The sequence below is a fragment of the Mus caroli genome, unplaced genomic scaffold (assembly GCF_978045245.1).
Source record: "Mus caroli unplaced genomic scaffold, Mus_caroli_1 scaffold_14, whole genome shotgun sequence".
NCBI lineage: Eukaryota > Metazoa > Chordata > Mammalia > Rodentia > Muridae > Mus > Mus caroli.
In genome coordinates this window covers 29,313,237-29,336,640 of record NW_028227269.1, presented here as the reverse complement: position 1 = coordinate 29,336,640, position 23,404 = coordinate 29,313,237, and the positions used below count along the sequence as shown (strand labels likewise).

General features: G+C 46.3%; 1 protein-coding gene across 3 annotated transcripts in view; it reads right to left on the bottom strand.

Moving 5' to 3' along the window:
- The window catches only part of Lamb1 (laminin subunit beta 1), a 67,062-nt gene that overhangs the window by 18,631 nt on the left and 25,027 nt on the right, over nucleotides 1-23,404 (bottom strand). For all 3 annotated transcript variants that reach the window (XM_029484614.1, XM_021179111.2, XM_021179110.3), the window contains 12 exons: nucleotides 23,088-23,167; nucleotides 14,552-14,687; nucleotides 13,323-13,481; nucleotides 12,236-12,363; nucleotides 11,957-12,080; nucleotides 10,954-11,158; nucleotides 9,399-9,542; nucleotides 8,984-9,215; nucleotides 7,385-7,548; nucleotides 6,208-6,432; nucleotides 5,038-5,252; nucleotides 4,162-4,258 (listed from right to left, as the gene is read on the bottom strand). In XM_029484614.1, coding sequence (XP_029340474.1) covers nucleotides 4,162-4,258; nucleotides 5,038-5,252; nucleotides 6,208-6,432; nucleotides 7,385-7,548; nucleotides 8,984-9,215; nucleotides 9,399-9,542; nucleotides 10,954-11,158; nucleotides 11,957-12,080; nucleotides 12,236-12,363; nucleotides 13,323-13,481; nucleotides 14,552-14,687; nucleotides 23,088-23,167 — 1,909 coding nt within the window. The remainder of the gene's footprint in view (nucleotides 1-4,161; nucleotides 4,259-5,037; nucleotides 5,253-6,207; nucleotides 6,433-7,384; nucleotides 7,549-8,983; nucleotides 9,216-9,398; nucleotides 9,543-10,953; nucleotides 11,159-11,956; nucleotides 12,081-12,235; nucleotides 12,364-13,322; nucleotides 13,482-14,551; nucleotides 14,688-23,087; nucleotides 23,168-23,404) is intronic.

The following is a 23,404-nucleotide window of genomic DNA, read 5'->3' as shown; positions in this document are numbered from 1 at the left end:
GAGCTTTTAAGTGGAGACGGGAGAGTCCACATGCTAGGCTTTGCTGGGTCCTGCCTGTCCCAACTATCAAGACGGGCACTGGGACATCAAAGGCACCATAGACAACCTATCAGGAGTCGAATACAAAGCTCACACTCTGTGGGTCACATGCCTGTTAGGCTCCAAAGGACACCTAACCTTCTCAGTATACAACCAACTCCACTGGCCTGCTCTCAGGGACCTAGCAACTGCTCATGTCATCCATGCTGTGGATAAAAGGCCCCTCCGGCTACTCCAGATCCCCCAACCCCCTCTTCTCTGCCGTGCTGTCTCTGTCTTTCTCTCCGGTCTGCACGGTAATTTTCCTGGCCTCATTTTCTGAGACCAGTGAGCCCGCCCAAGAGCTGCCCCCAATAAACCTGCTTTTATACTTTTAACTCGGCTTAAACTGGCTTATTTTGTCAAGGGTAAAACTTTATTAATGTTATTAGGATTATATAGGACTTTTTGTTAACTAAAGTCAGAGTTCTCTAAAAGCTCCAATGCAGTCTGATTTCCTGAGTCACAATGGAAATAACGATAAAAAGACAATTGGCTAGGCTTGACAGTGTACGCCTGTAACTCTAGTATTTGGGAAGTCAAAACATGAGGGTAAGGGCTGGTGAGATGGCTCAGCAGGTACGAGCACCCGACTGCTCTTCCAAAGGTCCTTAGTTCAAATCCCAGCAACCACATGGTGGCTCACAACCATTCGTAACAAGATCTGACTCCCTCTTCTGGTGTGTCTGAAGACAGCTACAGTGTACTTATATGTAATAAATAAATAAATCTTTAAAAAAAAAAAAAAAAACATGAGGGTAAGGAATTCGAGGCCAGCCTGGCCTACATGAATTCCTATCTCAAAAGAGCAGACGGAGCAGGAAGGGGAGCCATTGTGGAAGAAATGTTAACCCCAAGAAAAGAATGTGGGCATTCTAAAGATGAATATGGAGGCAAGGAACGTATGGCATTTCTTTCTTTCCTTTTCTTTTCCCTTTTCCTTTCCCTTTCCCTCTTTTCTTTTCTTTTCTTTCCTTTCCTTTCCTTTTCTTTCGTGTGGTATTGAGAAATGGGGCCTCCCATATGGGAGGCAAGTGCTGAGGTACAGAGTCCCCCAGCCCACCACCCCAAGCCCTCACCTATGCCTTGACATTGCACTTCTGCCAAGCAGAAAGCCATTGACCTTTCAGGGAGCCTGTGGCCCTACACAGGCACTGCGGTCTTCCCTCTGCCATCTATGAATGGACAGAAAGATTCCTCCTGTGACCCCAACCCCTGCAGGGCACGGAACAAAGCTTCAGGCCGTAGACTGAACCAGCTCGTTCAGCACTGGCTATATGAGACTTTCCATCCCAGCACAGTGATGGGCTTGTTCAGACTTGGCACAATAGGCCAAGAGCCCCACGCTGCCTGGACAATTGCAACATTCAACCATTTGTACGCTGGAAGCTCCGAGCATTTGTCTTTCACATAACTACATTTCTTTCCCATAAGGAGACTACTTGGTTATGACCTTAGTCTTTCTATAAGCACACTGTTTCTTGGCAGCAGAAAGTCTGTATTTTTGGCCTCCAACAAACCATTTCAACTGAAAATATATCTGGTGATTCATTACACAATTCCAAGAGAGTGTGGCTTTTAACTCCCAGGGGCACTTCTTGTCCTTGCTGCCCTCTGGGGTCCTCCTATTGTCAAACATTCCAGTACAAACAGAACCCTGAGCTATGTCTTACTCTGTAGCAGTCCCTGTCCTCAGCCTTGTTACCGCCCAGGCCACACATAGCCCCAGGGCTAGCGATGAATCCCTTTCCCAACCCTATAATTTCCAGTCTTCTCTTTGGGGGCTTTGTAAAGTCTGAGCATTTTTCACAGAGTCTCAACAGCATTGGGGGCCTAACAGATTCTTGTTTAAAGGCCTGCCTGAATGGGGCCTATGCTCTTTAGAACACACTTTCCAGCTCCTGGACACTAAGGTCTAGCAGTAGCCAAGCCATCATGGTGGTCAAGCTAAGTTCTCCCTTCTACAAATTCCTAGCCCCCTCCCCTTCCCTGTCTAGTCTCAGAGACTGAGGAGAAACCGTATAGAACTTAATGTTAAAGAAAGTGTGACATTTTATAACCAAACTGCCAAATGTAGACAGGCAGATCAAGGACTTTTACCCTACACCTTAATACTTCAGGAAACATCTGAAAAAGAGGGTGGAAGGATGGTATGGTTTAGGAGGAAGCAAGGAGAGATAGAATCTCTACATTCAGGTCCTATCAGTCTTTGAAAACTTTTTAATGTTGGGCTGAAGGAGTGGGAATCTCAGGGTGAAATTGTGGAAAGATCTGAGATCAAACTTGTAGAAGCAAACTCTATGTGTATTATATTGAAAACTATACATGTATAAGATGTGTATATCCATGCAGAACTAGAGAAGTAGGAAGATGAAAACCATATTGAGAGAGGTGCATGCAGGCAAAAGAGCCAGGACTCTCTTCTCCTAATGCGGAGGCTCCACATGAATTGAAATCAGGCAGCTGGCCCCATAAGCCCACTCTCTGCCATGGATCACTCCATTTGTCTGCCTTCCTGGTGCACTGTAGCCACTGGGACCACCCCAGCATAATGACCTTTCTAGTTTCTTTATGAGTCTGGTTATCTTAAAGGGGAAAAGGAAATACACAGGGAACAGGAGGCTGGGCAGGTACGTCCGGTGACACATTAAAGTGGCTGGTTCTACAACTTTCAGGCCCTTCTAATGGAAGTGGAAAGTCGAACCTTCCTAGGAAACCACATCTGGATTCAAGAACTATCACTGGAAATGCACTTATTGATGGGTGTAATACATCATCCCTGTGTGAAACAGACGGTGACCTAAGATGTCCATTCAAACCCCTGCGAAGCCTCACTGAAAAAATCAAAAGCAGAAGCAATTTAATTTGTTCAGGTCCCAGCCACCATTTCCCTCTCCTGCTGCTAAGGCTCCAGCTTCTGTCGGCTGCTGAATGAGCTAGCGACAGACTGGAGACCTCTTATTTCTTGTTATTATAGCCAAGAGAGGAAAAGGCTATTCTTATATTTTGAGTTAAACAAGGACTTACAAGAAAAACATACCAAGGAGAATGTAAGGAACCATAGGAAATGTTTACCCAAAGATATGCTTAAAAATAGGGAAGAAAAAGGGAGAGATGGATGGGAGATAGTTTAAGCAGCTTATAAAATCAGTTGCCTGGTGAAAGCATCGGTAACAGTATAAAAATTAGCTCATGGGGTTTAGTAGTTGGGCTGTTTGTTTGCTTTTGCTTTTTAAGAGAGGCTCTTGCTATGTTGACCAGCCTGGCCCAGAACTTCTGCCTTTTCTGCTTCAGACTCCTACGTGTTAGCATTTACAGGCACACCCAGCAGAAATATTACAAAAAGTCCCCTTTCTCTCAGACTAAATGAGAATCTGGGTTTAAATCGCATCAAAAGTTAAGACTTGGAACCCCAACCATATCTACTTAACTCAAGGCTCTGTAACACATCCCCACCCCAAGTCTCTGGTGTAAACACTGTATTAGCACCCTGTTGTCAGAGTCTGCTTGAGTTGTGTAACAGGCTGAACTTAACGAGGAATTGTATCTGTACATGTATGACCGTATCTGTACATGTATGATCAAGGAAGCCGCCCACAGTACATCGTTCAGAGAAAGAAACAATCAATTGGCTGGCATGACCACATAGCTCCACTTTGCTGACAATGACTATAAAAAGTGTCCGTTTCCCAGCACTTGGGAGGTAGAGGCAGGCAGATTTCTGAGTTTGAGGCCAGCCTGGTCTACAAAGTGGGCTCCAGGACAGCCAGGGCTACACAGAGAAACCCTGTCTCAAAAACAAACAAACAAAAGTGTCTGTGTACACTAGAGGATGTGCACATGCCCCTGCCTGTTTGTGTGCCAAGACAAATGCCTCCTTGGTGTGGGGCTGAAGAATTGAGCACATCCTCTGTTTAGTACACACATTTATCCACAAGGCTAGATTAAAAGTTCTGGCCACACCTCTCAAAAAAAAAGCACGAATGTGTGATGTCATTTTGACTACACTTTATAGAGTCTACCCAAAGCCCTGTGGACCTAAGGCCCACCCAACCAAAGCATCAGTATGGAGCCTGGCCTCACCTCGGCATTCCACATCAGGGTCTCCCCAGAAGAGCTCCTGGCACTCGCTGCAGGTTCGGCCTCCAAAGCCCGGCATGCACTGGCACTGTCCTGTGAACTGCAGTCCAAACACAGACCTGTCAGGAGGTCTCCGTGGAGAAGCCAGTTGTAACTTGCCCCAACCCAGTTACATGGCAGAAGTGGAACCTGGATGCCTGTGATGTAGACGGGGGTAGACGGGGGAGGGTGCCACACCAGCACCTCCTAGCTGTTCTCTTACAAGGGGCTTGGAATATTCTCTGGCACAGTAGCATCTCTGCATCTTCAACCTTAGTTTCAGAGATTGACATCAATCCTACACCACCCCTGGCTTATCTCACTCTGGGCAAGTTAGCCTGGGTCAGCAATCCTGAGAATGGCTATGTAGTTGCTTTCTTGTTTTGGGGGGAGGGGGGGAGGTGGAGGAGGTTTTGAGAAAGGGTTTCTCTGTATAGCCCTGGCTGTCCTGGAACTCACTTTGTAGACCAGGCTGGCTTCGAACTCAGAAATCTGCCTGCCTCTGCCTCCCAAGTGCTGGGATTAAAGGCGTGGGCAACCACGCCCGGCGGCTATGTAGTTTCTTTCAAGCTGAGCGACTATAAGAGCTATTTGATTTGGGGGTCAAAATAGGGAAAGAAATGACATTTGAGTCTGCATCCATGGCTGGACACTGTATTGAAATGCTATGAATGGGTTAAATGACGGTTCTGTGCACAACAGTATTGCCTTAGCCAAGAAGGACAAGCAAGGACTAACAGCCAGTCTACACTCTGGCCTTCCTCCAAATGGAACAGAGTCACCTGATGGGCTAGCTGTACCTGAGCCTCTCAGAGGCATCCCCTGGCCACAGCCCCTCACCTCGTTGCAGGATGGCCCAAAGGAATGCGCAGCATTGCAATCGCAGGGCCCGCAGCCAGTCCCGCTAGCCAGCTGCCAGGTGTTGGGCGCACACCGGTCACAGTTCTGCCCGATCACATTGGGAAGGCACGAGCACTGACCAGTGGCTTTGTCACAGTGGCAGTCAGAGCCATTACAATGTTCCTTCACCGTGCCCAGGTAATTGCAGACACACTCTGAAATAGAACAGCATCATCAAATTCAAGTCTGGTCACATCACGAATACACAACACGCAGAGGTTAGCTCCATCTAAACAGCCAAGACCTTTCCTTCCCTAAATCTCAATGTTGACATGCAAGAAAAAAATGAAAATTAAAAAAAAAAAAAAAAACTAAACTAAAATTACCATCCTTTAGAAGTTCTCATGATACACATTGTGCATCTGGCACTTCCCGGACAGCGGACATGTTCGCACAAGCTATGGCCGACTTTGCTTGCTTGTGTGTTTTCATGACACACAGACTCAAATGGGAGTCATTTAAAAATTTAACTGGAAATTATAAAACCGCACCAATGCAAACTGAGACATCCAGTGATTTTTAAACTCCTAGCAGGAAGCAGCCACAGCATCATGTCAGAAGCAGGAGCCAGAAACTCTATCAGCTAAAAAGACTTTAAGGAATCCAGTCCTGCGAGTCCCCAACATTCCACACGTTTATAAATAAAAACAGAGGCCTGTGGGCTTTGCAGCCAGAAAGCCTGGCTGATCTCCTGATAAGACAGAGGTAATAAGGTCTGGAAGAAAGCTTTTACCATTGTTATTTCTGTCTCTGCCTGAGGAGAGAGGCGAAGCCACCCACAGTGGGAATCCAGGTCTAAAGAACCCCCCAGTTGGCAAGCACGTGGGAAGAACACATCTCCATGCCCTCTATTGCCTGGCATTCATCTTGATGACAGGCACAATTTCCCCTGGCACAGAGCCACATCTTGAGACTTGTCTTGCTCAGAGAATGAGGATTTAGAGATTAAAAAAAAAAAAATTCAGTCTCATCTTTCATCTGTTGAATGTGTCATTTTGCCTCATTGAACAAGGGTTTCTCCCTGTGAAATAAGCACTCCAACAACAAAATCCTGATAAGAGGAGGAGGGGGTGGGGGATGGGGTGAGAACCGCCGTAGTGTGCGTCTTACTTCTACAGTCTTGCCGAAGAGCATCGCCGTAGTACCCATACTGGCAGAGCTGGCAATGGTCCCCTTCCGTGTGGTACAGGCACTTGAGGCATCGTCCCGTCTCCTTGTCACAGGCTTCTGGATCGGTAGTGTCAATGTTGTGGTGGCACTGACATGGTTGACATGAACCCCCAAAGTCTGAGGGATTGCCAAAAAATCCAGAGGCACAGTCATCACATCTGGAGCCTACGGGAAGATAAAACCAAGCAAAATGTTCAGATAGTCCGCTGCATTTCAGTCCTGGGGCAACCAAGTACTGACTCACTCCTTTAAGTCCTGTGTCTGTGATCTCAGTGAGGAGGGACAGCTTCTCGCTGTGAGAGAAAAGTGTTCTGTGCTCCCCGACACTGCTATAGCAGCCTTAGAGGCTGCAGCCCAATGGGTGGGAGACCCTTAGCTTCTAGTCATATTGGGTGGAGTAGGCTAGGAGCTAAACAGAGATGTGATCATGTATGTGTAGTTGGGTGTTAGAATCCTAACCCAAGCATTAGACACAAACGGAAGAATCCTTTGGGAACAGCCAGGAAACTGAGCTCCTCAGGGCTGAGCCAGTTTCCTAAGAAACCCTAAAATCACATACATGCATGAAGTATTTCTCGAGCTGTGCATAAGCCAATCTAGCAGTCGATCAGCGGCTTCATGGCTAGAATAAAGGACCCTCCCACTCCCACCCACCCACACGCACACACACACACAAATGGCTGACTTCAGATAACGGAGTATACATGGTAGGATGTGTTCAGCTATGACCCTTCCTGTTCTTGGCAATTCTCCATATGATCTTTTCTTTAGCCTAGCGCAGGGCCACCTCATAGCTCCCAGACATTTGCTAGAGGTCAGGTTATAAGAAGAAAAAATTTAAAAGGAAATTAATTTTACTTGTATTTAAAAGTGAGAAATTATTCCTAAGGAGAGTCATGTGTTCAAATGCTGGTGATCCTGTTGCTTTAACTCCATTATCTTCTATATCCAAGGGCCGACTCTGCCCCCACGTGCTACCAGGTAAAGGGCAAGATCGTCGTGAATCCCTTAAGTCTTATGTGAATTTAACTGGTTTGCTCTTCATCTTTCTCTCACTAACCGTGAACTCAAAGACACATTGTCTCCTGCCTCTTTGCTTCTTAAGCGCATGACTTACCAATGTACCCAGGATCACAAACACACGCAAGCTGGAGAGTGACGGGGTCTTGATAACAGCTCCTGGCAAACTGGCGTCCACTGTCAGGACCATCAGGACAAGGGCAAGGGCGACAGTGGTCTCCTGACCCAATGATGGGATCACCGTAGTAGCCAGCCAGGCACCTGCCATGGGTGTAGGACACAATGAGCCATGGCCCAGTCATAAGAAAAGGCTCAGAAACTCTCTTCTGCTTGAGGACCTGATTCTTCATGAACAACCACCATTCTTAACTTCTAGTTAGAATCCCACAAAAGACTTGTTTCAACAGGTTTGCTGGGTTCCTCTACCAAATCTTGTGACAAGCAAGATTCCTGGTGATGCTGATGTTGGCTGATGTGGGAGATGCTTGCAAGTCCATGCATTTAGGGTGACACCCCTGAATTAGTGTGACGCTCTCCTTGACTGTCCCTCAGAGAAGTAACTTTCCACGTGGACCTCACTGTACTACAGCCTGACTACCTGCCCTGGGCCTCTGACTTTACGTTCTCTTTGCCTTAAGGACATCGGTTTCTGTTTACATGGCTTATTCTCCTTAGCCTGTTTATGAGTATGATAAATGAGGGAAGTAGAGGAGATACACTATGTTAGCAAGTTCATGGCCACAAGTTTAAGCCATGCTGCTATCTAGCTTTTACCCAACACAGCTGATAGGAATGCTCTTTACAGATGTGACCCCTGAGTTCCAAACCTGGGCAGAGAAGTTAGATATTAGAAGCTTTCAAATATATCACATCCAGTTTTTTGAGGGAGAGGGTATTTATTTATCTTTATTTTGGGCAGGTAATAACTCTTACCCCATAAAGCAGGCCCTAGTAAGTCTTTCTCAGTCTGTAACGGACAATGTAAGGCAGCACGCACTTTCACATGTTACAAATGAACTGAGAGAAACTGCTTGCATCACTGAAGGGACACCCCACGTCCTTGTCTTAAAATCTACCTAGGGTGGTGTTTAGTATCCATGGTAATTATTAAATTAACATTTGCCAACAGGAGACCTGCATTACTTTGCACAATTTATGTCTCCAGGAAACTGGGTGCATATAATGTTTTCAATAACAAAGCCATTTTTAACGTGACTAGTCCAACTTGGATGAGGTTTCTGCTTTAACCCAAACTTGACAAGAAGATTTCTCAACTCTCATCCAAGCCAGAAAGCACCAGTGTGGGGGTTTCCTGGGTCCAAGGCTGGATTGCAGGGCAACTCCCAAAGGGCAGACAGTAGGTGGCTGTGCTTTGCTGAATCTCTAGCATCAAAGCAGTGCTTGGCACAACCAGGTATGCACATACGTACTGGATAAATGAGTAAGCTTTTAGAAAATGCTGGGTAGTCAAAAATGAAAGCGCTATTTGGAGTCTTCAGGAGATTAATTCTGTGGTTTCTAGGATAATGTTTACTTAGCCAAAGATGATGTCATTCTCTTTTTTTTTTTCTCTTTCTGAGACAAGTCCTTATTATGTAGCTTAGGATAGCCTCAAACTCCCAATACTCTTGCCTCTGCCCACAAGTCACCATGCCTACTCTATTATCTTGACTTTGCCGAGGTGGTGCCCACATACCTTTCGCAGTTGTGGCCTGTGGTGTAGTCCTGACAGCTCAGACACTCCCCTGTCACTGTGTCACAGTCTAGAGCATGGCCATTACACTGGCAGGGCTGGCAGCTGGGAAAGCCCCAATACCCAGGGAGACATCGGTCACATTGCCGAGCATAGATGCCCTGGAAACAGTGGCACTGGCCAGTGATCGCGTCACAGAAGGCACTGGCAGACCCTTGCAGATGGCAGTCACAAGCTGCAGACAAAGCACACAAAAACTCATGAGCTAGACAGACGTGCCTTCACCTGTGCCCAGCCACATTCACTGTGCCTCAGGGCTCATGCCATCCGGTTCGGAGCAGAATTCTGCTTTTGAAAGCCAGGGAATCCCCCGGGGACCATCACCGGAATTCATTACAAAGTCTCCGATAACACCTACGTTTGCATCCGTTGGGGCCAAAGCCAAAGGTGCCCGGGGCACACCTGTTGCAGGTTCTTCCAACCACATTAGGACGGCACTGGCACTGGCCACCGTTGGGGTCACACACGGAACTCAGAGATCCCTGAGGGTCACATTCACAAGCTGCAGGGAAGAGAGCAGTTAGGCTGACTGCAGGAGCAGAACACCGTCCCTCAATGCAACTGGCCCTGTCTCTCCCTCAACACGCCCTGACCCTTGTTCTACTCTGGCTCAGAAAAGTTCGGTTTAAACACATCACCCCTGTGCTGACTGGGAGAGAACAAACCAGCTGCCCTGGCAGATCAAAGCACTTTTCTAGGCAGGAAGTCATTACAGTTTTCTCCCCTTAGCTCCAGAACTCAACTCTCTGATGACATTAAACTCCTGTGACCTTTGAAGCTGGTCTGATCTTTCCTAGAGAAAAGTTTCCATTAGCTGATGCTTCCCTGACTCTCAGTCCTCAATGTTCATAGCCTACAGACAGGCTACATCCTCATACAGTGTGTCTGGTTACCTCTTGTTGGCATTTAGTCGAGGCTTCGCCTCACAGTTACCTGGCAACAGCAAGGTGTGCCTGACTCACTGTAAAAGAGGCTGCTCGCCCCCTCCTCCCTCCCTCCCTCTCTCTCTCTCTCTCTCTCTCTCTCTCTCTCTCTCTCTCTCTCTCTCTCGCTCTGACCTCGTGCTCCTGCTCCCCTTCTCTCTCCATCCCCCACCCCCTTCTCCACACGCTCATGGCCAGCCTCTACTCCTCTACTCTCGCTCTCTCTGCCTTTCTCTGTCTCTACCACCTCAACTCCCCTTTTCCCATTCACTGAATAAACTCTATTCTATACTATGCCATCACGTGGCTGATCCCTCAGAGGGAAGGGATGCCCTCGCACGGACGGCAGAGCCACCCTCTTCCCCAACACCTTACTGCACCTACACTAAACATATTCCTTCCCTCTTATCTTTTTATAAAACACAACACCTCTCACGTGTACACTTAAGATTTATTATTTTTAATTATGTGTATGTTGGTATGGCTAAGAATACCATGAGTTTAGGGCCCATGGAGGCAGGGCTGCTGGAGGCAGGGCTGCTGGATGCCTGGGAAATGGAGTTACAGGTGACTGTGAGCTACCCGGAGTGGGTGCTGGGAATGGAACTTGGGACCTCTACAAGAACAGCGTGTATGCTAAACCACATCACGTTTCCCTCTTTGTGAATTTCTTTAATGTGGATTCCATGTTATTTTATTTTTCACAACAAAGTTCTATCTACTATAAAGTCCTGGATGGAACTTGTTATACAGACCCAGGCTGGTTTTAAACTCATGGATATCTGCCTGCCTCTGTCTTGGGTACTGAGATTAAAAGGCCAACTAAAACATTTATAATAATAAAGACAAACTTGGTTAAGATCTCACGTCCGTCAACCTGCCTCCCAGGAAATACAGGTGTATACCCCACTGTACCTCCTGGTGCCAGAAACACTGGCCCTGTAACTACGCTCTAACTGTAGCCTCTGCAGTGGCTCAAGCAATACCTACCAAGGCCCGTCTGGTGAATCAAGGCAGAGATGCTGAAGATAATGTTTCTGCAGACATCCGTCATAGGTGTTTTTACCACACTCCGGCTGTTCTCCAGACACCTGTAGCGTTGGAAGGTTTCCCAGGCACTATTGGTGACCTCCCCGTCGCCTGAGCCGCCAACAGTGAAGATGTCCAGCGATTTACAGTAGGGCATGAGAACAAGCTACGAGTGAACGAGAATAACACAATGACCCCATGGATGTGCCCATGCCAAAACCATACAACAGCCTTCTGCACTGGGAAGAGAAGCTAATGACACTCCTGACTTAGAGAACCCTTCCCAGTCATAAATACTCTGCCCAGAAAATACTGAGACAGATTTCATACTGCTTGGGGGGGAGTTGAAACAACTGTTGCTGAAGAGGTTCACCGATTTGTGGGGAAGTGGTTTGAACACAACCTACCCAGAAAGGTAGAACCCTATTGTAAGTGTTCTAGCTCTGAGAGGGAAAGGCTACCCAGAGGAAGCTTTTCACAACTCTGAAGGAAAGGGGTCTCTGATAGAGAGGTATTACAGTTCTAAAGGAAAAGGTATCCTGGCAGCTGGGAGCCAATGTCATACTGCAGAATGTACCTCACTCAAGAGATGTACTGTGGGAGCCAAAAGGTGGCTGCCTCTGCTATGGGGAGAAGCAGCAGGTAACTGGGTAGGAGACAGGCTTATATAGGGACTTGGAGGGGAGAGTTTTCCAGGGTAGAGATTTCCATGGTGAGGATTGGTAGGATTTTTATGCTCAGGAATTGGTAGGTTTTCACATTCAAGGACTGGTGGGTTCTGGTCAAGGATTTTCACCAGGAAATGGGATCTGAACTTTCACCCTATTGCTATACACAAAGAAGCTCTAGAGGCAGAGAGGGCCCATTCTGCCTCCCTGCCCAGCTCTGTCCCTCCACACAATACTGGGGTGGCAGCTGGGCACTTCCTACTAGGCTCTCTGATTGACAGGAGCCTGGTACTCACCGAGTCGATGAATGTGTAAGGGCTCTCCACGTCACTGCCCGATGCCGTATACTGGGGCAGCTCCAACCTCACCGTGTAGTTCATTCCCTTCTCAAAGCACACGGGGCGAGGGAGGACAACATATCTGCCCCCAGACAAGGGAGAAACACAAGGAAAAAAAGCAAAGTTTAAGCTCCCAAGAATAGCAACAGGAAGAAAAAAAACAAGAGCTTATGGTGATCGTCCAACAGAGGGCCTTCCATAGCCAGTGACTCAGTCTCTAAGACCCCATCGACTGACCTTGAACCCGGTGACAAGGACACCACCTGGTTGTCATCATCGGGAACCGTGTTACCACATCGGCTGCTGGCTGGAATCTTCCCCGGCCGCTGTACAGTGATGACAGCTTTCTCCCAGTGGTCTGGCAGCTAGAACAGGAAACAAAGAATTAAAAGGAGTATCTGGGCTAGCCCACTGCAGCCAGTCCAACTGGGAAGACCTCTCCACAGTGACTGAGTTTCATTAGAAAACAGACAGTTTGCTTTCCTTCTGTCCCTTATGCTTCCTCTGTTACTACCCAGCTGCGGACCTAACACCAGCTTCCTCCCGGTGAAGCTCACGTAAGGACCACTTCCTGCTCAAGACAGCCTTTTCTGATCCTGGTCCTTTCTCCAAGAGCAGCTCTGGCCATTTCCTGTATCTGGCACTAAGAGTGATTCTCAGCAAACCCCTCTTCACATCTCCTTTCTTCCCTTTGGATCCGTTGATCAAAAATCTCCTTGGGGGCTATTGAGCTTCGTATACATCTCTAATCCCAGCACTCAAGAGAATGAGGCAGGATTTGAGTTCAAGGTTAGCCTCAGCTACAAAGCAAGACCCTGTCTCTCAAGAAAAACACAAAACTAAACAAAAACCAGTTAACAAAAATTCCCACTCATCATAATAAGCCTAGATCGGGAATTCCCACTCCTGCCCTGCATCTGGGTCTTTAGGGAATATTCTAGAAGCTCTGGCCCCGAGCCCTGTACATGACTCTCCCAGTGCCACTTTTTTCTGTTATAATGTCACCTTTGGCCTTTTACTACACTAGGGGGAATAGTCATTGGGCAGCGATGTCTCAGGGGGAGGAAAGCTTTTGATACATCATCATTACCTCCTTAACTCAGCAGCCAGGTTAAGGGCCTAACAGGAGACTGTGGAATGAGAAGCTGGATTCAAAAAGTTGCATGGAGGAGGTTAGAGAAAACAGTGGCTGTTATCTATTTCAATGCAAACTTGTCTTCACAGAATGTTCTAGAAGCTATCAGAAGTAGTGTTTTTCTAGTTACAATCCCTTGAATCTCCCCCCCACCCCCCAACCATGAGGCATATTGATGGCTTTCTTCACCTGTGGCTCATAGCGAATCAGGATTTCATACTCCATGGAATACGGTATGTTGTCAATGAAAAACTCCAAATAAGCCCCTTCAGGCACCCGGACGAAGCCAGGTCCTGTCCAGGAAGGAATGCGGTCCTGAATGTACTGCCTTTCCACCACAACGACTCCCTGGGGGACAAGAGGACACTCGTTATTCTTTGTATGGAATGGAATTCACCTACACCTCACAGCCGAAGTCTAAAGATTCAAAACCATGCCTACTTTCTGTCTCCTAGCTGCAAACTCCCTGAAGATAGTAAGTCTTTAGGTTTGTTAGTCTTTCCTCTCACAAACACAAGTAATTGGTTTGCTTTTACATTTGTTGTTGGAGTCATCTTGGAACATTGGAGATGGAAGCCGAAAGTCTGGGATGTACCTTCCATGACATACCAGTGGCTAAACAAAGGGGAAAAACCGCACTGGCTTCTGAGCATGTCTGGAGGTGGTAAGATACTCCAGCATCTAGTGCAGTGTCCTGGGCAGTCCCTTCTTTCTCCTCCTACCTCTTGCCAAGTACACAAAAGCAGTGTGATATGCTGGTGAGTCCTCCCTAATGATAAGTTCAGTCTGGTAGAATATTCACAGTTACTATATAGAACCAGTGTCTGGTCATCTACAAAGATGGCCACCACCAAGTCCTCACCAAGAGGCACTCCCTGCGAACAAGCCCAGGAACTGGTGACTACACAGAGTATCAGGGGATGGCAGCCTAGGTCTTTAAGAGTTCTGGCAGTTTCTTTCTTCCTTATTGCAAGTCAGAAGTCATGCTGTGAGGATGATCAGGTCAACATGTCATGTGGGGAAAAAGTCTCCACGGCAGCTGTGCTTCAGTTAAGCGTAAGGACCAGACATACATTAACATCAGTAAAGTTTTGGGTGGTAAGCAAAGTATATCTGGGTCTAAAGGATGTCAGATCTACAATTACTCTGGAGCACAAATAGAGAGAAGAATAGAAAATTCTTATTCTTATAGACACACCAACCAAAAGCTTATTAGAGAACTCTCCAAAGTCTCCTTGTGAATTTCAGATCAACTCACATTTAAATACCACAGCATGTCTTCACCCTTATTTCTGTGCTGACAAGATCTAAAGAACACTTAAGTGACATCTTTATGAAGCACGCGCATCCCCTGACAGCCTGCCCTCCCCCCCCCCAAAGTGCTTCTCCACCAAGCTGCCGGAAGCTCCCCTACTTACAGGCCCCAGATTGGCTTCCTCGGCTTCGTAGATGTAGTGGTCCAGGGTGGTGAAGTAGTAACCGGACTCCACCTCGTTACACTGCCGCCCAATCATGTGGGGCAGGCAGGAGCACTGGCCGGAGTCCTCGGAGCAGCTGAGGAGGAGGCAAGCGCTCATCAGGGCTTACGGTAGGCACAGACGAACCCACTATAAGTCCTTCTGTGTTTACTATTAGGCTTGTCATGGGCCAATATTTTCATATTTCATTCAAACAATAAGGTATGCAGGGGAAAATAATATCTGTAAGCAAATCCCAAATTTGACTAACACATCATCCTGAGTGTTCTGCGGCCTGGACTTTCACTCTCCCCTCTTCCCTTAGGCTCCGGCTACACCACGTCAACACTTTCTGCAGACACTGCAAAACTGTTTGCTTTGGAATCTTAAACGCTGTTTTGCTTTTTTGTTGTTGTTGTTCCTTTATCTTATGCATATGTTCTACCTGCATGTATGTTCGTACCACATGCATTCCCGGTCCTGGAGAAGGCCAGCAGAGAGCATTGGATTCCCTGAGACTGCAGTTTAGACAGCTGTGAGCTGCCATGTGGGAACTGAACCCAGCTCCTCTAGAAGAGCAGCCAGGGCTATTAACCACCCAGACATCTTTCTAGGCCCACTTCTGCTTTTAATTACAATTCCTTTTGTGACCTCGGATCGGAATACCCAACTCCCTGATGGACATCTTGGACTCAGCAGTTCCTTAGAACAATGGATCCAAAGAGGTCTCCCTCCCTCCTGTGTTCTCCACTGGGCTGATGACATCCCACCCCACACTGAGTCACCAAGAACCAACTTCTGCGTTCCTCCCCTCCACTGGACATGCTATGTTCTCTCGGTCAGCAAAGGCCAGTTTTCTAATTGGTATTCTTGTCAAATACCAAACCTCAATACAACTCCTTCACACGTCTACCCCTCACTGCCTTCCTAGGAGGCACCAAGGATGTAATTTCCTGACACACTGCACAGGTGGGCTATACCTTCAAATCTCGCCCTTGTCAACCCAGACCTCACCAACCAAGCTGCAGGGCTTGCAACTTTCAATGCAGTAGTGACTGTGACTCCTCCCTTGGCTCGGGCTGTCTCTTTAGCCTGGATGACCTTTCTATCCTAGCAGAGTGTCTACAGATTCAACTTTCCTGCTGTGGTATTTATTTCCCGACCTCCAGTGCCCAGCACAATTCAAGCTTTCTCTGCGTGCCACTGCCTTACTTCTGTAGGCTTACTATTTACAACGAAGCCTGCCACTTCCCTATAGTGAAGGCACTGAGCCTTCTGGTCCTACTCGGAGCCTAGACCAACTTCTAGAAGGCTTAGTTTCCTCCTACCACTCGCTCTGAGAATGTGATTCTTCCTTACTTGCATATAAAACCCGGGTGCTTTTTCTCTCCCTTATCTTAATCATTAGCAGATCTCTAACCAGCAGCTGGACTGGAAAAATCAGGGCTGGGGCTGGGCTTTCACCCCTAACTGCCCACATCCACCCAAGCCTAGTGCTCTGTGCAGGGAGTATGCCCAGTGGGTGGACAAATGAAGGAAGGAAAGTTAGAAAAAAATAGAGATTAAGGTAGATAAATTCTTACAATATATCATTATTTTAGATAATAAATTTATCTGTATAAACTGATGTATTTATGTTTTCCGTTGCTATATTTCTTTTTTTTGTTTCGTTGTTTTTTTTTTCTATATTTCTTTGATTCTTTCCACACTAGTATTTTATAAGTCAGGTGAAACCCAAAGACAGGCATCCTCTTGTTGGTTTTATTTTCCTTAAGATGGGAGTCTCAGTAAATAGTTCATGCTGGTCTGGAAGTCACCATCATCTTCCTACCTCAGCCTAACTGCTGGGATTTCAGACCGAATCCCACACCTGGCTTCAGGCATCCATTTCCACTGCAGTAAAAGTCAAGATGTGATTTATAGCCTTACTTAAGCCCACTCCAAAGTCTAGAGGACCTCAAGCCCCAGGCAAGCTGCAGCTCCAGCAAACGAACAGGCCCTAGCTTGCTTGAAACATCTCACCCAGCTGTCACCAGCCAGTGGACACCCTCCCTTGCACCACAAGTCATTACCCCGAAGGACTAGGAGTTCTTAAAGCCACAGAACCAGTTCCCAGGAAAGGAAAGCCTGTTCTAATTAGGATCCAGCACTTCTGGCCACCACCAACTCTTCAGAAATCCAGTCACCAGACACTGCAGCATACATATGGACCCTCTTCCTCTGCTGCAGATGTGTCCCAAGGAACCGCATGAACCACCAAAGGCAATTAGCTCCCACTCTCATCAGAAAAAAAAAAAAGCAATGAGAACAGACGAGGCTGTTTCTGGGCTGCACAATTCTAAATGAACAACGATTCCAGGAAGACACGATTGCAAGGAAAGATCTAGAAAGACCTTGCTTCTCGCAGCTCTGTGGTCGATCACAAGACTCGTGACAGAGTGGAATCACCGCTACTGACGAGCAGAGCTTCAATTCCACACTCCTGTTTCCGGAGCCTCCCCAGGCTGTCTCTGTCTCTGCACAGATGTTCTTCATCCTTACAGCTCAGGAGCCCAACTGCTAAAATTCCACTTCTGCAATTCCAGCCTCGGCTCCTTCCCTCACTTGCACCACCTTCTCCTTCTTTCTTAAACACTCAAATCTTAAATCCTTTCTCGTGGTGTGAGATAACACTTCTTTCTCAATCCAAACATGTAAGTCTTATCTCAAGATGTGCCTGCACTTAGCAGCCTCCTCTCTTAGGCCACAATATCACCATATTCTAAATCTTCCTACACCTAGCTCTCCCGTGCTAACCATCAATCACTACACAGCCCGCCTCCCCATGGCCCTGCCTCCGCAGGCCCCACGAGTGTTTCTCTGCACCTAGTCATGCCGGGGACGATGCGTCTGCCTGGCTTGCTGCAGCTCCACAGCCCATGCTCTGTAGAACAGCTGCTAGTCTTCCTGGCACGGCCCTGTGCTTTCAGACGAGCCACACTCCCCATACTCTTCAGCAAATATTTACTGAACAAATATTGTCCCTGGAAACTAACTGTGTGCTGGCATGGGTGCCCCATGCTCTGACTCCATTCTAATTTGCTTCTAAATCAACCCCTGCGTTCACTGGGTGAGGCCATTATTTATGGGTAAATAATATGGGGTGGAGCGGCGAGGAATGTCTCACTCCTCAACTTAGAATTTAATTGGGAAGAGAAGCAATGAAGCAATTAACTAAGACAAGATGTAGCCAGGAGCAAAGCACTCTGGGTGTCTGATGGAGAAGATTAAGGGAGGCTTCCTAGATATGTGGCCCTGAAGCTTGGAGGACGACGGTTCTCATGTGCAAGGGAAAGATGTGAATGAGAGCAAAGAAGTAGAACAATTTGACCCTTAACTTTTACTCTCTGACCCCCCATTCCCACCCCCTTAACCTTTACCCTCTGACCCACCCTTCCCCACTCCTTAGCCTTTACCCTCTGGCCCACCAATCCCCACCTTTACCCTTTTCCTCCCAGCTAAAAGGCCATCAACCTTATTCTGCTTTCAAAACTCATTCCCAAATCCAAATTCTTTACTAATCTATATTAAAACAAACAAACAAACAAACAAACATCACCTGTCAGAAACACTATATGGTTTTTCACACTCCCACGACAAGTTTTCCTGTAACCTAAATAGAGTCTATTTGTTGACTCAGTAACAAAGATGACATAAGACAAAATGAAGGCTCTGAGCCACGTTTATCCTCCCAGGGACCTGCTGGCAAAAAAGCACGTTGCAGATATGATGAAGGGCAGGAAGCCTGAAATAGATGTGACACGGTCATGGATTATCTAGGTGGACTCAGTCCAGCTACATGGGCTCAGAGAAGTGGGTTAGAAAGCTATGGTGTCATGGCTTTGAGGAAAGAGCTTGAAGGGGGTTGTGAATCATGGAATGTGGATGCCTTTAGAGACTGGGAACAGCCTTGCCTTTCTGTTACATCCAGCAGAAAATAGGATCACTCTGCAACTTTAAGGAAACCACCCGAAACCTGAATAAGCAGGAAACCTTCGCCCCTATTGTCCTTCAAAAGCAGTGCAGTACACCCTCTTGTGCCCGTAATCTAGAGACAGCTGCCTCACCCAGCCGCAAAATAATCTATGTTGTCTTCAGCCACTAAAGTGTGGCTATTTGTTCTGGCAGCAATCAAAAACTAATACAGCCTCTCGGGTTCCCAATAGGTCAAGGCTAAGATTATTTAGCACAGATTTCTCACAAACGCAGACATTTAAAAGTTCTAATGGAAACATAATTGCTTTCAGTTACAAATGAATGCACAGGAAGAGTTCAAGTCCAGCTTTTCTCTATTAACAATGAAAACTTTTAAAGTATTAAATACAACATTCGTTAAGAGCCAACAGCTGTATTTAACACCTTCATCTCCTTCACGATTGATTCCAAACAAGAGCTGGTTCACCTGGGAGACCACACTACCCATTCTTCTGGGTAGTGTCACCTCCACTGCAACTATGCTTCCTAACGGGAAGGTAGGCTACCCTAAACCTCTTAGTGTCCATCCCTCATAGCAACTAACAAAAGGCTAGATAAATGGCAGTTATTTAGTGAGCTGAGGAAGTATCTAGTAACCTCTGCTCTAGCTTCACAGTTGGTAAATTTCAGCAAACACACACACACACACACACACACACCCCTGCTGATGGAGCGTCCGCACGCCTCACAGAGCTGGTGCCACGGGAGACACGAAGCAATATAAATAAATGTAAAAGAACATCAGGAGAAGGTTAAGAGCTTAAAGTAGTATACACCTTCTAAGACACAACGGAGGACGGAAGCTATAGCTCTGAGCTCTTGCCAAGACATAGCAGGCCACAGGCCAGATGCCCAGGGCTGACCCAAGGGCCAACATTTAACCTAGAACATTTGGAAGGATGTTACAGAGATATTCTAAAGTTCTGTTTGTCTAGCAACCACTGCCATTAATGCTTATTCACTCATTAAAGCAAACAGTCTGGACAAAAATTCATTAACCTGGCTTTGGTTCTATCACTTAAAACAATTAGATCTTAGTTCTGAAAATAGTTAAAAATTCAGGTTATTTGTCAACATTACTTACTAGCCATGGACGACTAAGTCTTTACTGTACAACTCAAATCCTACTTGGCTAGCTGATGTTTTAAAGCCTCTTTTACTTGATTCTGCCCCTAGCTAAAGTAACCCTGAGGGTGTTTGAGTCATAGAGATGCTTCACCTAAGAAGTATATACATAGTTACTACATCTTAAAATCCTTTTGCTTCTCAAGTTCTCTCGCTCAACCTTTATTCAGTATGATTATGTGTCCACAGAAAAGGGAGAGGGGCGGCTGGCCATATGGACCAGTGGGTAGAGTGCCTGTTGATCTGAAATCCGTTTCTGGGATCTTAATGGTGGAGGGAGACATAGCATACTGAAGGCTGCCCTCTTATCTTCTGACCTACACACGTATGTGCAGAGTTTAAGGGACAAGCCTAAGCAACTCCTTCAAAACTCCTCTTGGAGGAACCCTGAAAGTGACTGCCACAGGACTTCATAGGGCTGCGGAGCTGGAAGGTATCTATCTATAAAGGCGGAACCCCACCCCCAACCCTGCCCCAATAGAACAGTGAGTCTCGACACTCTTGCTAGCTCAGGGGACCACCTGCTTTAAAGGCCTCACTAAGAGTTTTTTGATGAACATACTCTGGTGTTTGAGATGGGCCAGAGTGAAGACCAAGACCAGAAGTGTATGTGCAATAGAGAAAAAAGCAAGGAAACAGAAACCATGAAGGATAAAGGAACACCAGGCATTCCTGAATTATGGTGGCCACTTCTATCTGTTCAGGAAGGACTTGGGCTGACAGCTGTGAGTGGAGGAGACAGGACTGCACACTGGTGGACCAGAGCCTTCCTTCCCTGCAGCTATGGAATCGAATCATCTCAGCTGCTTCCCCTCAGGAGTTTCTAAGAAAAGAGTACTCTAGAGGCCATAGGCCATACTGCATCCCCAGTATACTCTGAAACAACAAACCCAAATAAAGAGGCCACAGAGAACACCTTCTTGAGATCTCATGTCTCAGGCTTTCCTAGCAGACAATGAGGTTGGAGATGAACTTGTCAGAGAGTCAAGTTTTTTGAGCACACAAAGGTTGCAGTTCTCTAAGGGAAGACTGAGGCGACAGGGAAACATCTGTCTCTGCAGTCACACTCTCCCCGCCAGATGTTGAGTTTAATCCAGTGACAGAGACCAGAGTTCTTTTTGGACTCAACTGTGGTTAACTCAACTCCCACGACATAGAACAACCAGCTAAACACATATTATATATTTCCATAGTGATTCACACGTTTTATCAATTCCAAGAACACTAGCATATTTCAAGAACTAAAAATAATGTGTAAACCTTGTGAACCGATTTAAGTTATAAAGAAAAAAAAAAAAAAAGAAAAGAAAAGATCCTCACAACCAAATGAGAATCTATTTTCCATCTATTAAATTAATGAAAAACAATTGCTGCTACTAGCGGAGGCTAGGGCCAGGGGGCCAGTGCTTCTCTGACAGACAGAAGGGAAATCAGCTGCTTTAATCTGTCTGGAATAATATGACACTCTCTGAAAATGAAACCATGGATGCTGTTCGGCTCAGCAGTTTCGTCACTGATAACTCATCAAGGCATGTCTTCAGAGAGCTTCACTGAAGCACATTTAAAAAGGGAAGATGGAAATTACCAAGTGTTTCCCCACCTGACAGATACGAACACTATTGCAAACAGAGATGTGGATGAGTGTAAGACAAAGGTTTTACAAATGGAAACGTTGCAAGTTTCTGATAACATGTTTAACCTATGATCGTCCCATAGGTTAAAGGACATGCCACCCTGTCTGATGACCTGAGCACCACACTGGAGTCAGAGACTCAACTCACTCAATTGTCTTCCGACCTTCACATGTGTGCACACTTGTGGACACAATGAAAATAAAGGCAAGTAGAAAATCACAGGCTGGTTTTCTCTTTGAAATTGTCTATTAAAACAGAAGCACAGGGCTCCGTCCTGTGCAAGAGGACATGAATTTGCATCTCCAGAACCTATGTCAGTGTTTGGCAACCTACCTGGGATCCTCGCCTCCTGAGTGGGAGACAGGGGATCCCGGGCAAGCTGGCTAAGGGCACTAGCCATGTAGGTGAGCTCTGGGTTTGACTGGGAGTATACGTCTCAGGAGATGGAGTGGGAGAGTGCTCATGGAAGACTCCTGGTGTCAAACCTCAGGTTGCCACAAACATGTATACACACAACATACACACGGAAAAAAAGAAAAAGAAAAAAAAACAACAACAACAACAGATAAAGCCTAACATTCAAAAGCCAATGAGAAGAAAACAACACTAATTTTCAACAGGCATACTCCACTCTACTAGTAAGTTTGAGGGAGCAACAGGAAGCTGCTCATAGTGGCGCTTCTAGGAGAAACGTGGAAAAGAGAACAGGAAATAAATGTGTTTGCATTTCCGTTTACAGCTCTGTGAACTGTCCAAACCATTCTTCTGTAAACTGTGGCCATGCATGGCTTCCATACGTTAAGAGATATGTAGAAATAAAACTACAAAACTGACTAACAGGGTTATTTAAAAACAAAACAAAACAAAACAAAAAACAAGACAAATTTCCTAGATTTAAAAAAAAAACAAGATATGAAACAATAAGCAAATGACACATAGAACTTAACTTCCAAAAAACAAAAAACCCCAAAAAAACCCACTGGTCCTATCACAAGAAACAGAGACTATCAATAAACACTTGTTGCTAATTTGATTATATTCTGCTTTTATTGCATGGGCCTTTCTTAATTCTACCTTCAAATGTAAACTTATGCCACATTTCTAACATCAACATACCTTCATGCTATTTCCATAGTTCTATTAAATATGGTTCACAGCAAATAAATACATAAATAAATCATCCTTTTTTGAGGTTTTTAGTTATGTATATGTGTGTTGTGTCTAGGTGTGTGCGTGCACATATGAGTGCAGGTCTCATGGAGGCCAGAAGAGGACACTGGAGCCTGGAGCTTGAATTATAGGCAGTTATGCGGGTGCTGGGAACCAAATCGGGTCCTCTGCAACCACTGAGCCACCTCTGGGCCAACATATAAGATTTCAAAACTCACTCTCCCAGCCTATAACCGACCCTGGAAATCATCAAGAAAAATGATTGGCAGGTACTCAAACCAAAGATGAACAAACTTTACGGACTTTCTTTTTTTTTTTTTTTTTTTTGGTTTTTCGAGACAGGGTTTCTCTGTGTAGCCCTGGCTGTCCTGGCACTCACTTTGTAGACCAGGCTGGCCTCGAACTCAGAAATCCGCCTGCCTCTGCCTCCCGAGTGCTGGGATTAAAGGCGTGCGCCACCACGCCCGGCATCGGACTTTCTTAAAGGACTACAAAACCTTAGACTTCCTGAACTCTTGGCGCCTGGGTCAGAGTTCAAATGACGTTCCACTTACCTATTGTTCAACGCCCCTCCAAGGTCACAGTCACAAGGTCGACACCCATCCAAATCATTGCTTAAGCCCCAGTGCTGCGGCTGCAGATCAGAAGATTAATCGTGTAAAGGACGGCTCCTCTGACTGTACAAGAGACTCAGCAAAGAACAAGCTGCAGCCTGCCTGGATTAGCCCAAGTATTTCTTCCAACCAAGGGAACAGACCCGGAGTAGGAATATTCTTACTAAAGAAACTCAGCTTTGTGCCACGTGAGAGAAAGGACTGCCTGGCTCGGAGTGAGCATACGGGGATCAGTTTTCCTCATTCAAATGGCTCTG